Below are 14,401 nucleotides of genomic sequence, written 5' to 3'. Positions count from 1 at the left end.
GGCATGTGGATTTGTTTCTGCTCGAATCATTGCTTTGACATGCTCTTGCAATGTATATGTTTACTATAGCATCGTTGGATTTGTCAGGGATTGCTTCATATTATCATTTGATGTTAGTAATCTAATCCTTCTGATTTGTTTATGTAACTAATTTGGCAGTGAAAATTCATTGGAATGCCTATGTGGAGGGGTTCGGTTGTTGGGAAGAGGATTTGGTGTCAGGTGGGGGAAAGGTGGTTTGGGGATTAAGAGGACTCAGATTGCTGCCTTGTGCCTTGAATTAAAATGAAGAACATTTTGATTCGCACCTGTCTTTTGAGACGAAGTGCTTCTCTTTGGAGTGGTGCAACCCAAGAACCCACTCCCTTATTTTCCCTTCTTGAGATTTAAAGCAAAAACCCAAAAAAAAACTTTGAAACCTCACGTGACTGGCACATGAGGCAGGGAAGTAGACTTCTGATGGAGTTTGTTTCTTTTTTCCGTAGAAGCTGGCAAATTATTTCGAAATGGATTTAGAATCTCTTGCTAGAGTCAAAGGTGTGAGATGAGAGGATCGAAGGAGAAGAGGATGGAGAGATGGAAGAGTTTAAAAATAATTAAAGATAAAAATAATAAAATAATAAATTTATGAAGGAATTTTATGGAATCAGGATCGTCTGATCTCTATAAGATTTGTCCGATAGCTTATAATACACGTTCTATACAAAATATAATTTTTTAAATTATTTTTAATTATTTTTAAAATATATATATAATAAATATAATAAAATAAATAAATAAAATTTAATATTATTTTAAAAAATTTATATCATATACATTGCATGGGATTATAAGCTAGTTTAATTAAAAATTTGGAGCTAGAATTCCAGGAACAAATACCATCCTTATGCCTTTGTTCTGGCGATACAAATAATTGGCCCCATCCTAAATAATACCGCAACAGATTACTTGATGATCACCTTTGAAAAAGAAGAAACGCTGACATAACAACTACTCCGAGCTTGGTTGTATGTGCCGGTCCTGCAAGTCAGCCCAAGCTATCCGCCATTCACACATTCCACTTCCCAGCTCCCATGGCTCATGCAGCGAACCAACAGCCACTTTCTCGACCCCTCAAGCTGGCGGCATTAGGCTATAAATGTACCGTCTTTGCAAATAGACACGGTCATCAGCTCCTCAGAATAATCTTGGTGGCCAGTGATCCAAATTGCTTTTTTTCTATACAAATGTTGATACGAAGAAAATCTTACCTCAATCGAAACCAACATATTAAGTACCTCAGGTGTGGCCGACCATTAGTTCTGACCGACCGAGGTATTTGTATGACTAATCTAGATAATGTTGCCTAATTTATGCCAACTGAAAAAATTCCAAAATCTGCAAAACAACTTGCTATGAGCAAATAAGAAAGAAGATAACGACATATCTCTTCAAATAAAATAGAAAATAATATGTATATCTTGCACAATAAGATAAAACTAACAACTTGATTCTCTTTTCTTATCACGGTACTTCCATTCTCACCTATAAATAGAGGGTCAAATGAGACCCTCAAGGTACGCACTCACTTATCTCCAAATACTCACTCCTTCCCCTTTGTTTTCAAGTTTTCTAACTAGAGCATTGAAGGATCCTCATCAGAGCCAACTCCAGTTAGGAACTTATTTTGTAGGTCAAGCCGTCGCCGTCTAGCATAGCCACATCTCTTCTCCGATTGATCCAATCTCGATCAAAAGACTAACGACAATAGATTGACGCTAGAGGAAAGGTTCTCAGCCCACACTTGGGAAGAAGCAAAAAACCAAAAATCATGGCCCTGTGCAAAGGAACCTCATTGTATTGTTTAAACGCCACTAGCTTATGGCTAGTCAAGATGCAATGTCTGACCGTTGAGGTCTCTGCCAACATCAAGGTGCCAGTTCAACAACCAGAAGTGCCGCCTTCCTCACAGCCCATCATTGGGATGACCTCCGACCAATTTGACATACTCATTTAGCATGTGCAAACTCTTGCTGCGGCAATTCAAGCAATATAGCAGGCTAACGCAGGCACCTCGGAAGGCATCTCGACCATCACCACCTCACCTCAGATAATAATAGAGATAAAGGAGAAGCTATCAAGAGCAAGGAGGATGTGGGTCTCATCGATTCGATGTGATCTAGCTGCAAGATGAGATTGAGGAGTTCATTCGGTGTAGACAATTAAACAAATTCCTGAGGCATCAGAGAGAGCAACATGAAGCTTTGCCTGAATTACCTCATCTACCTAAACCACCTCGGCAAGAAGAACCTATGAAAAATCAATCTACTATCGAGGTAATAAACACCATCACTGAGGGCAGTTCGGTGGCATATCAAAAAGCTCGACAATACCAACCAAGAGGATAGGCTCTAAGAGAGATAGACTCACACAACTCAAAAACTCTCATGGTGAGAGGCTCCCAAGCCCTCATCTCTTATTTTATTTTCTTTCTTTCTTTGTAGGTCCATAGATCTATGAGCACTCAAGGTTGAGACTGAGGTGAAGACTAAAATCGAGGCTGAAGTAAAGCCCAAGCCTGACATCGAGATGACCCAAGGCTAAGATGAGCCCAAGGTGGAGGATGAGATGAAGACTCAGGCCGAGGTCATCAGAAGGTTGAGGTCATGAGAGAGCCAACCCGACGAGGCTAACCTAGCAAAGCCAACCTAAAAAGGTCAAGATAGAAAGCTGACATGATAAAGCAAACTAGAGAAGGTCGAGGTGGAAAGCCGACCTGAAGAGGCCAATCTAACAAAGCTGACCTTAGAAGGCCAAGGTGTGAAGCTGACCTAAGCAAACGACCCGACCAAACCTCATTCATAAGAGTTGGATCGAAGACCTCGGACAACCAAAAAGAGAGGGATAACCCCATAAGAAGACCCTCAGATAGCCCCTTGTTCCGAAGATAAGTTGAGCTAAAAATTTTGACTGTGTGAGAAGCGAGGAGTAATCTCATAAGAGGACTATAGAAAGCTCCAAAATCTTATCCATGATGATCTGGATTGAAGATTTGGAACAACCAAGAAGCGAGAGGTAACCCCATAAGAGGACTTTTGGATAATCTCTCATCCCAAAGATAAGTTGAGCTAAAAATCTTAATCATTCGAGAAGCGAGATGTGACTTCATAAGAGGATCCTTGGAAGTCCTAAAACATCATCTCCAATAATCTGGGTCAAAGACCTCAAAGGATCAAAAAATGAGGGATAACCCTATAAAAGAACCCTCAAAAAGCCTCTCATTCATAGGATGAGCTGATTTTAAAACCTTGGCCATTTGAAAAATGAGAGGTAATGATTCGTCTTGCCGTGAGATGATCAAAGATAAATTACTGACCTCAACTATATAGATAGTGTGAGTCAAATTCGTATCCACGAGGATCGTGGGTTGAGTTACGTTCAAGTACTAGAATTAAAGAAGGATTGAAATTAATTGATCGACTAAAATAATGCTAACAAAAGTCAAAGTAAATCAAATGCTATCAAGAAGTAGTCCAAGAATTAGGAAGATGTCTCGGGATTTCACCTGGTTACCTAACAGACAGTTAATACCCTCCTTCGATGCAATGAGTCTATATGTCACCTATCAAGATATAACCTATCTGGTGGGAACACGGTTCATACCTATTAGATCACGACCCGTTCCTCTACAGTATAGGTTAGTCAAGATAAGATGCATACAAGGTAACTAAAAAGAGAATAAAAAATAGATATTTAATAACGGATCTTGTGTTTTATAAAAAGAAGAAGTATAAAAATAAATAAAATAATAAAAATACTGCTTATTACACTTCAAAAATTTTTTGAGAATTGAAAAATTTAACCGGTCGTTAAATTTTTGCTCGCTGATATCTTGGGATTAAGAAGACTTCTGGGCAGCAGCAAAATGAATTTGGGTGTTTGGATGGTTAGGCTAGATGAAGTATGAAAATGGTTTTAGGTGGAAAAAAAAAGATCGCCGGTTTGTGGCCTGAAAAAATCCCCCTTTCAATCCTCTGCGGTCTTTTTTTTTTTTGAAACTTCATACCACGTATTTGTTCCGTATCGCATCCAACAACCTATCGTGTTTGTTCTGCCCGTTTCATCTTATCGCTTCGCATCCAACAGCCTGTGCTTTTTTTTCGTATGAACCAATGCATTTAAACCGTCGGTCCGTTGCACATCCACGTGAAGCTAGCACTTTTGAATCCACGTGTGCTCACTAGTTTTCGCTTTTGTGTTCACCCCTGCTCGCCAGCTTCCACGCACATTAAGCACGTTCATTTGAAGCCCACGTGAAGCTTCCTCGTTTGAAACGTATGCCACCCACTTTGGTTTGCAACAGAAGCCTGCCAAAACACCCAGCGGATTCAAATCGTGCCTACTTGCTTGGTCCCACACGTTCACGTCCAAATGCTTCCCAAACCACTGAGTTCCTATTTTCATGAGCCAGCCCTCCTTTAATTTTGCCTCTGCAAGCATGCCCAAGCCAAGCCGCGCCCAACATCCATTCCTTGCACAGCACATGGATCCACCGTGCATCCCATGCATAGCTCCATGCTCCCAGTTATACCAGGATGTCCATCGTGTGGGTCCCCTCCTCTTTTAAGCCCTTACGTGCTCCACATCATGCCCATTGCATGCACACAACCTAGTGTGGATCTCCTCTACTTTATGCACCACACCACCACTTTGCTTTCTTATGAGCCATAGACCTCCATGAACCTATGGATTGCTATGAATCACGTGAAGACCTGATCCACCATAGACCATATTATGGATTTCCTTTTGAACTTTATTTTGACTTTGAGTTAGGCTTGATTTTGGGCATTACTTGGACTTCAACTCAATCTCCTAATTACCTACAGAAGAGACTAAGAAGCATCAAAATTTAATTAATAAAGATTAAATAATATAATATTTAATACTTTTAATATTATAATTCATATATTGATCGCACCTCCCAATTTGAACTTTACTCCTCTTCGAGTAAAAAAGATAAATTAGCAATATGTACTAACTCAACCTTGAATTAAAAGTATCTTGACATCCTTGAAGGTGGTTGATATCCGACCAAACTATTAAAGAGATACTTCAGATTACTAATTCAACCCAATTAGTGATTGAGTATTAGCCATAGTAATTCCTAGAGATCTTCTTTCACCAACTCTCCACTTCACTCTTAAAGTCTTCTAACTTGAAAGTTTTCCATAAATGTTAGAGGGAGTCATGAGATATGGTTTATCAAGTTGATTAATAAGTATTGGATCTCATCAGATTTCTCTTTTTTCTATGAGACCATTATTATTTTTTAATTATTTTCTATATTTTATAAATTTTAACTTTTTAGAAAGCTTTTTTTTTTATTTTACATCCCTCATCTTTTTTTATTTTTTAGAATGCATTGCACTTCTCGTAAGAAATACGTTTAGATTTCTTTTTTAGTTGATTCTTTGTTTTGGTATTTCACATACTTCATTTTATATTTAAACTTCACATTTCTTTCTATTTTTTAATTATTATGCATTATTGCTATTTCCTAAAATTCAATCTAATTATTGTACACCTAATCGCTTGGATGAATTTTTAAACAAGATGTGCCCTATAGCAAACAAACTTGAAACTTATATATATATATATATATATATTTGATAAGATGAAGCATCTATATAATTCTAATATGAATACAACAAAAAAGATCAAAAAAAAAAAAAATCCTAAATGAGCAGTGACAAAACTAAAATATCAAAAACCAAAAAGCTTCGTCAATGTGCTGAGTAACATGATCCAACCTACAGTACTGTTTACCTTGTGATAAACATGCAAAATTCATCTTATTCTTTTTTCTTGGACCACGTTGATTTTCACCTTCTCATTTACCGATTAGGATAACGGCCCTGACATCTCTAAAGAACTAGGCAGGCAGAACCCAAAGTCTAAAAGTGCCATAGATCTCAAAACAAAATATTAACTTTCCAAATACAGGTATCTACTTTCAGATTTCCAATATCATACATCCAAGAGTCCAGCAAATTGTTTCAACACTTTTACTAATTAATGTCCGCTAGATTTTACTGGTAAGTTCGTAGATAACATCAAAGAAGAAGGTTCAGCCCTGCAGTTGCTAGAACTCGCCTTAACGACGAAGGCAGAAATTAACACAGACACACATTCATTGTCATGCTAAAATGAAAAACCCATTAATAGCAGCAAGAATATAAACCTTTTTGGGGACACAAAAGGCAAAAGAATAATTTAACTAGAAAGCGAAACTAGTGCTTTAGAAATATAAAATATGGAACTTGAGATGGCTTGTTGACACATATGAAAACAAATTGAGCAATGAAACCACATATTCGTCTAATTACGATACACATTAATGCCCTTCAACGAGACTCCGAGTACGGAAAGAAAAGAACACCGCGCACTTAAAGCATCAGAGTGCTGAAGAGAAAGCTACATGGGAAAAATAACAAGCTTTACTTTCTTCTCTTTATTGGAAATGGAAATGGGTCTATACATAAATGAATCTGGTGGGTCGTTTCCCTGTACCATCTCTCTCTCTCTCTCTCTCTCCATCCTCTCCTCCAAAAGGGCCCTCATAACAATCTTCCCAAATGTAACTAATTTCTCCCAAAAAAAAAAAAATCGATCAATGGGTAAATAACTGCTGGCATGTGAAACTATAAGTTAAAAAAGAGTTATCTACAGAAAAGCAGCAGCTTAGACCTCATCAGAAACAATCATCCTTCTACAAAATTGTTCCATGTCCTACAATAATGAAAACGTGCGTGTGATCCAATCAGACAGTCGTCTCATCTTCATTGTCATCTCTGCACTTTTGCCAAAGTAGGACTCGGCATTTGAAAGCATAACTGACGCATCATGCTTCACTGCCTCCAAAGTGCGATAGTAATTGTTTTCTAGTCTCCTCTTGATTACCTCAAGGGACAGTGGAACAGGGAACCTGCAGGCAAAATATGCAACCAAAACATTTCAATTATCCAAATTTCTAGCAAAAATGGAAAGGGAATTAAAATATATATATATATATACACATTTCAATTATCCAAATTTCTAGCAAAAATGGAAAGGGAATTTATATATATATATATATATATATATATATATATATATATATATATATATCTCCATCATCTGGACATGCCTCCCTCCCTCTCTAGTTATATCTTCTGCATGGAAGCTTAAAGCACCTCAGGTAACATATTCATGAATGGCAAGTGGTTTTCCAAACATACTGGTTTTTAGGCAAAAATGATAACGACAGTTACAAAAGCCATCTTCCATCCATCTTTTAATTCTGAGTCCTGTAAGATTCTACTGTAGAAAACATATTCCTTAACACGACATGCTTCTTTCAACACCTACCATTTCTATCCAAGTTTTCACCCATGGTGGATGATTCACAAGTGACAATCATTTCAGGGTCTTATCACTTTTTACTTCCCTACTTTCCCGAAGCTAGCTAGTTACTACAACATGCACACAACAAAAGAAAACACCCACACTAATTCATCTGACTACTCAACCAGCCAAATAGAACATGCACAACCATAACAACCTCATCTTTACCATGGTCAAATTATGCCCCCGCATGAGGCCCCACATTCATTCAGTTCTCTGAAGCTCAGCAAGCATTATCCCCTCAAATCAGAAAAATGATAACGATGACAAATGACGATAACTACATATACTTTACAGCCGGAACTATAATAACCTAGTCAATACAAGCATTAACAAATAGAAGTTTGATCCCTCACTTCTGCAGTTAATAGCATCACAAACTGCACAACTAACTATAAAATCATTGCCAAAAAAAGGAAACATATAGTAGTACCTGTTTAGAAAATCAGACTTCTGTGCTACCTGATTCAATTTTTGAATACCATAGCAGTCCTGAAAGAACGGCAAGGGAAATAAAATAAAATAAGATCCATATACCAAGTCAAAAAAAAGAAAAGAAAAGAAGCTACAATGCACATCTGGTTCACCTGATTTCTGATTGAGGTTTGTTCTATCTTGGCAATACTTGATAACAACCGGCTCCTGGCCATGTCATCAATATGGGGATGCTCCCACTGGCTATCAGCATCATGAAGTTCCCATGGACTATGTAAATGCTGGCCAGAGGAATCACTTCTGTACTGAATAACATATCTCTCCCATGGACTCTCCAGAAAGTCCAAAGATTTAGGCTTTACTGCCAAAATCCGACCCTCCCACCAACTCCCACCATCTCCATCCTCATTCCTCCACCACACCTGACACTTGTCTCTGTGTGTCCAGTTTCTCTCAATGGAAGCATCATAACGTGTCCTTTCCACAAGGAAGTCAGGAAAAGCAACAAGCTCAGGCAAAGTGACTTTGAAGGCTTTACCAAATCCACTGGAAGAAGGATCGATAAATTCAAGTGTAAGTTTGCAGCAGCTCTCCCCAGATCCAGGAAGAGTAGAGTAATCAAGGCCTTGAACTTTGCAAAATTCTACAGCTTTTAGGCTTTTGATCAACTTCCAAGGCCCTGCTTCATGCGAACGAGAAGTTTTGATATATTCTTCATGGCCCTGAAATAGAAGTTACAAACATAAATAGATGATGGTAACATAGATATATATTTTAAATTTTAATACTTGCAAAGATCATATTGCACCAAATTACAAACAACAATTACCTGTCTCAAGTATGCAACTTCATCACCTTGTTGCGGAATATATCGATAGCTCTCCTCATGCTCTAACAACATCAGCCATGAAAGTTTCCGTAATGGTTGGTATTTTCGCTTATCTAAAGGTCTTGGGACACGAGAGCTATAATTTTCTCTTCTGTTTCTAGCTGACCGTAAACCAACAGTCATATGTGAAGTTGACTTCCATTCATCAGATAGAAGTTGATCGCCACCATTTAATATCAACCTTCCTCCACTTCTGGATGTTTCTAAAGAACCATGTCCTTGTTTCACTTGGAAACTACCTGCCTTAGGTGTAACCTCGTTTGTGCTTGCCCTCGTGCCCATGGATCTTCTTTGACGGACACCATCAGCCACATCATCATTGAGATCCGCTTTCATCTTTCCAGTTTGGTTGTTGCAATTTGATGTGCTTTCATCCACTCCATGGAAATCACCATCGGAATTCTTCCTACACCTGGATGACTTTGACCTTTTATACACAGCATTATACATCTTACCATGGGACTCTGCTTGCAACTGCTTTGAATCATGTGAAATGGATGGCGCACCATTTTTATTTGCCCACATCTCCAAGCTTTCTGGTGCATTATTCCATGCACCATGCTCTAGACTCTGTCCACTAGTACCCTCATCCTCTTCATGCACCACAGAAACTACATTTTGTTCATTTGGTGTTGGACTGTCAGACATTAATTCACAGTCAGAGCTCCTCCAATCTTCAACTGCAACAGATTTTAACTTGGAAAATGAATTGCCGGTTTCCTTAGCTAGTTCTCTTGATCTGATCCTTAGCCTAAGACAGCTGGGCTGAGCATTTTTCTCCACTTGATCATGGTCAGCGTTGTTCTCACTGCTAAATAAATAACCATTTTTATTATCATTCAACACTTCAGATCCTTTTAGCAGCACATCAATACCCTTCGATTCACTGTTCTGAGGGCTCTCTCGGTATTCATCATCCATGCGTGTCGTTGACTCAGTTATGTTGCCATTACATGTGACTCTGATTGTGAACTTGTTCTGTTGATCAATATATGGTGATAACTGTGCAGGTATCAAAGACTTTTCCCTGCTATCAGAAGAAAGCTCTTCAACTCCTGCACCGCCCAATCCTTGGGAAACACCATCTTCAACTTGTGCTTTATCTTTGTATCCCATTCTGTCAAGACTGTTTCCATAAGCTTGGATCCTAGAGTTGGAGGATGTTCCATACTCATCCTCTGATTTGAGATGCCCATGAGTGTCACTTCCAATGATGCTAGGACCACCTGGAAATGCATTACGTGCAGGCCATGTATCTGTCACTGAAGCATCACCCAATCTCAGACGCTTAGAAGAGCGCAACTTTACTTCTCCCCATTTGATTGTGCTACCCTGGTAACCTGCAGACAAGTTTGGCTTATCTGACTTTTCAGTTAGCCCTATTTCTCTGATATCATCAGCTGTGTTACTGGAAATATGTGCTGGCTTGTATGTTCTATTAGAGTTACCTAAACCAGAATTTGCTTTAGCCAATGACTTAACAAGACCATCCTGCTCATCACATTCAACTCTTGTTCTTTCAGAAGACAAAATGGCTTTTGCATCACGACGTGGCAACTTCAAGACTAATCTCCTCCTACTTCCAGTGTTTGCTTGCGATTCAATAGGGGAAGGTTTTGCAACATCTTCATACTCATCTCTGGAGACTTCCTTCTCCCTTGCATGTTTTATCTGCTTATTCTGCATTGACTTGTCAGACTCGACACTTTGAGTGTTCGAATCTGGAAGCAACGAATCACTTTCTGAGGTACTGCTCTCCGAGTCATCTTCATCTTCTCCGTCTGTCGAAGCTCCAGTTATTTTAGAAAATAAATTGAGAGCATTGCGCGCAGCACGTCTTTGAGGCCGCAATGACTTTGATTTAGATGATTTTTTCCTTGAAGCCAATCGTCCATTTCTTGACCTCCGTGGTCTATGAGTCCTTGATAGAGTAGTGCCATCGCGCTCATCCAAGTTCCTTTTCTTAATTCGCCTCCCAGAAGAAGTAGTGAACTCAGCCTGTCAAACAAAAAGCCAAATTTAAATTGGAGCAAACACGAAAATAAATTGTGTGTAGTATTTCTTACTTCTGACTTGTGCTTCTTCCTTTTAGATCTCCGGCGGCTCTCATTATTATGGTCAACTCCACTGTCATCTGCACTGCACACAGGCTCTCCTGAGGAACTGCTGCTTAGACTTTCACGCTCCCCTTCACTTGAATATTCATCAGCAACATTGTACTCAGAATCAGTATCATCACTTTGTACTTCATTTTCTGGTTCCCAGTCAATGACATCTACAAATTCTGGTAATGGCTCATTCCACCTATCCAGGTCTACAATTGGCAGCATTTGATAATCACCAGTGTTGACATTGTAACTTGGGCCAACCGCAAATTTTACTGAAGGAGGACGCCACTCAATACCCAGGGTTCCCAACCGACGCTGCTGGTACATGCTCTGGTAAGGTTCAGGGTATGGGATCATGCCTGGCATTGTGCAATTAAATCGTCACAAATTAAGTATATCTTGAAAACCATTAGATATACAAGTAGCTTCTGATCGCCTGATAAATATAGAAGCAAGTGCATACTTGAATCGCAAAGGAGATCCTGAACATTCCTTCGATATGGTGCAAGCTGAGTCTCCTGAAGCAAATACAGCAAAACTTTGAGGAAATACAATGAGAACAATCCATAGAAACAACAACACAAACTCATTAACATCAAATTTAAGCCCACTATGGCCATGATGAAGGTGCACAACGTGCCCTTGTAAAACATTCAAAGAATGATGAGTTCCATTGGAAGAGAGAGAGAGAGAGAGAGAGAGAGAGAGAAGAAAACATTGAAAACAGTATGTATATTTTGCAAGTCATTTGAAAAGTCATAAGCAGCCTGTCGTTTCTGTCAACTTCAATGATAAAGTTGAACTACGTGATTACCTCTGAATACCAAACATATTGCAATGGATTCTGCACTTAGAACCTCTAAACAACATAGCCAAACAACAAGGAGGAACAAGTCATCACAATATAGATTTTGAAGTTAATTTAAATCCAAAACAAAGAAACCTTTTTTAATTTCTAAAAAATCATAATATGATCCAAAAAATTCAAACAATCAACCTAAGATATCTGGTTTAGGCGGATCAACTTTAAAGTTAGCTAGCTTCTAGGTTAAAATTTAAACCCAAAGCCACCAGCCTGTCATTGAAACCTCATTCTTTTGATCCATACTCAAACCAGTTCCTCTTTTCTTGAGAAAGAAAAGAAAATTTTCTTAGTTAATAAGACTAAGTATCCCAATCATCCAGCACACAAATTGCAGTAAAAATTATTGATGACTGGGATATTTTTAGCCTAATAGTCATTATAACGTAGGATAGCGGATAAATAATGGAGCAACCTATTTAGCAGATGTCTCCAGTGTTTCATCAAAAAGATAAAAACTAAGGCAAACTGTATCTCTCAAGAAAAGACAGACTCATTTTGGTTTGGACCAGCAAAAGAAGACCATAACATCATAATCCTAAAAAATAAAAAAATAATAAAGAATAAAACATTATAACACCAGCGCAGCTCCTATAGCACATCCCATGATGACTCTCTCTCTCTCTCTCTCTCTCTCTCTCTCTCATCTTCCTTGCACAGCTATGAGCCTCCTAACACAGGAAAACCCTGTGATCTAATGCATCAATTCAGGGGAGGCAATACTTGCTATCACAAACCAGGTGAACTCGAACAATTATCAAGATGCAGGGACAGAGCCAGGAGGCACCACGGCCCCCAAGGAGCTGACATGTGAGCACCCTCTATTTTCTATTTTCAGATATGACCCATGATGCCCTTTCATGCAGCCAATTTTCTTGCTTCTCATCACTTCTTTTACACGTCAATCTCATCCAGTGGCCAATCACAAGACTCCTTCGAATAAAAAAAAAAAAAAAAGAGAGAAACCAAATTAGCAAAGAGTTTTGGTAGTTGAATGTTGGGTGCTAATCAAGAAAGAGGATTGGACCAGTATAAGGGGTGTGGCAAATGATAGAGTGGGGAAGGAGAGAGAGAGAGTAAAAAGAGTTGGACGCTAATCATGAGAGAGGATGGAGGTGCACCAATGCAAAAGAAGGGGAAAGTAGAGTAATTGAGAGAGAGAGAAAGAGAGCAAAAAATTGGGCACTAATCAAGAGAAAGGGTGGAGGTGCATCAGCCAGAAAGAAGGGGAAGAGTACCTGTGAGAGAGAGAGAGAGAGAGAGAGAGAGAGAGAGATGGCTCTAGTTTCAAAGCAAAAAGAGAAAAGGTAAATAAGTTTACCTATATAATCATGTTTTCTTCAGATAGTTGTTTTGTTTTATATTACAAAATTAGTTCTAATATTTAATTCCCTTTTCATATGTTTGTTCATAAGACCCTAAGTAATCCAATGCTATTGCATTGTATTTTTATATTTTTTATATGCAATGTTGTAGCATTGTATGTCATTAACCCTTTTCATATATTTCTTTATGTTAGGCAGATTTAAGTATGAGATTAACACAAAGATCATTGGAAATTGATGATTTTTATGAGATTGGTTACCATGGATTTTTTTTTCTGTTTCAAAATATATCTTTCTTGAATTACTGGCAAGTATGATGAAAACCCTCTATTATCTTAAACATAAGGTATCTGTTGTACTTCTTTAACAAAGATAAGCATATAAACCTATAATCCATATATTTTTGTCACGTAAATTTTGAAATTTTCTCTATTGGTGATAATGCCAATACCTTGCCCTGGAGGATAAATTTTTTAATCCCCTACATACCAGATGCTCATATCCACTTCCTGTTTGAAATCCCAATAACAATAATAGAGATCCTAATCAAAATAACACTAGTTTATAGTTATAAATTCTAATAACAGCAATGGAAATATCATGTGCAATGTTATAAGGAACATCTGATCAATCAGCACATTCAATTCTAGAAATAAAGTAATGTCCGCCGGTTCTGCAGTCATTTTCTTACTCTCAAACAACAAGAATCAAAATCTGCAAACATATTTATAGAATAAATGGAAATAGGATGGAGGGCTCTGACCTAGATTGGGTTGGTTAGGTGATGAGGAATTATAGATGCAAAAAAATATTGAAAAAGAAGATTAAAGTATCTGGTGATGGAAGTTCACAGGATGAGCTTTGGCCTACTTATGGTCACCAAATAAGAGTTTGACTGTGGTTAAAACAAGGAGAAGGATGGTAAATAGCATCAACCAGTTCTGTTATGCAGAGACACAACCTTCATTAATTTTAAAATAGGCATAAAATGGAAAGAAAAAGCAATTGAAATGTAATATAGATATTTCATCAAATCAATATTTTAGATACAGATAATATACAACTAAGTCAGCATACAAATCAGCAAAGAGAAGAGCTCTAGTATGCAAGAAAATCTGACTTCAAAAGAATATTTTTTTGGATTGATATTTTACTTTATTAATCTAAATGTTCCTTAAAATTTCACCGAAGTCAATGTAAATTTTCAAGAAATAAAGTATCTTTTATCACCTTCAAAATTTCATGCAAATGCAAACACAACCTAATATCAACATCGACTCTATGGTAGATTAGAAATTTATCACTTTGAGGCCACAATACTCATATGACCCAAAGAAAATGTTTCTATATCTATATAATG

The 14,401-nt window shown here is 37.9% G+C and overlaps 1 protein-coding gene across 2 annotated transcripts in view; it reads right to left on the bottom strand.

The window, feature by feature from the left end:
- Window positions 1-6,657: 6,657 nt before the first annotated feature.
- LOC140858105 (uncharacterized) overlaps window positions 6,658-14,401 on the bottom strand; it is a 36,174-nt gene continuing 28,430 nt past the window's right edge. For both annotated transcript variants that reach the window (XM_073257660.1, XM_073257659.1), the window contains exons 19-24: window positions 11,318-11,372; window positions 10,813-11,213; window positions 8,687-10,744; window positions 8,010-8,579; window positions 7,856-7,914; window positions 6,658-6,964 (exon numbers count right to left, since the gene is read on the bottom strand). In XM_073257660.1, coding sequence (XP_073113761.1) covers window positions 6,769-6,964; window positions 7,856-7,914; window positions 8,010-8,579; window positions 8,687-10,744; window positions 10,813-11,213; window positions 11,318-11,372 — 3,339 coding nt within the window. In that variant the 3' untranslated portion in view covers window positions 6,658-6,768. The remainder of the gene's footprint in view (window positions 6,965-7,855; window positions 7,915-8,009; window positions 8,580-8,686; window positions 10,745-10,812; window positions 11,214-11,317; window positions 11,373-14,401) is intronic.

This window comes from Elaeis guineensis, chromosome 5 (assembly GCF_000442705.2).
Source record: "Elaeis guineensis isolate ETL-2024a chromosome 5, EG11, whole genome shotgun sequence".
NCBI lineage: Eukaryota > Viridiplantae > Streptophyta > Magnoliopsida > Arecales > Arecaceae > Elaeis > Elaeis guineensis.
Note: the sequence above shows the minus strand (reverse complement) of the source record. Positions and strands in the feature narration are given on the sequence as shown.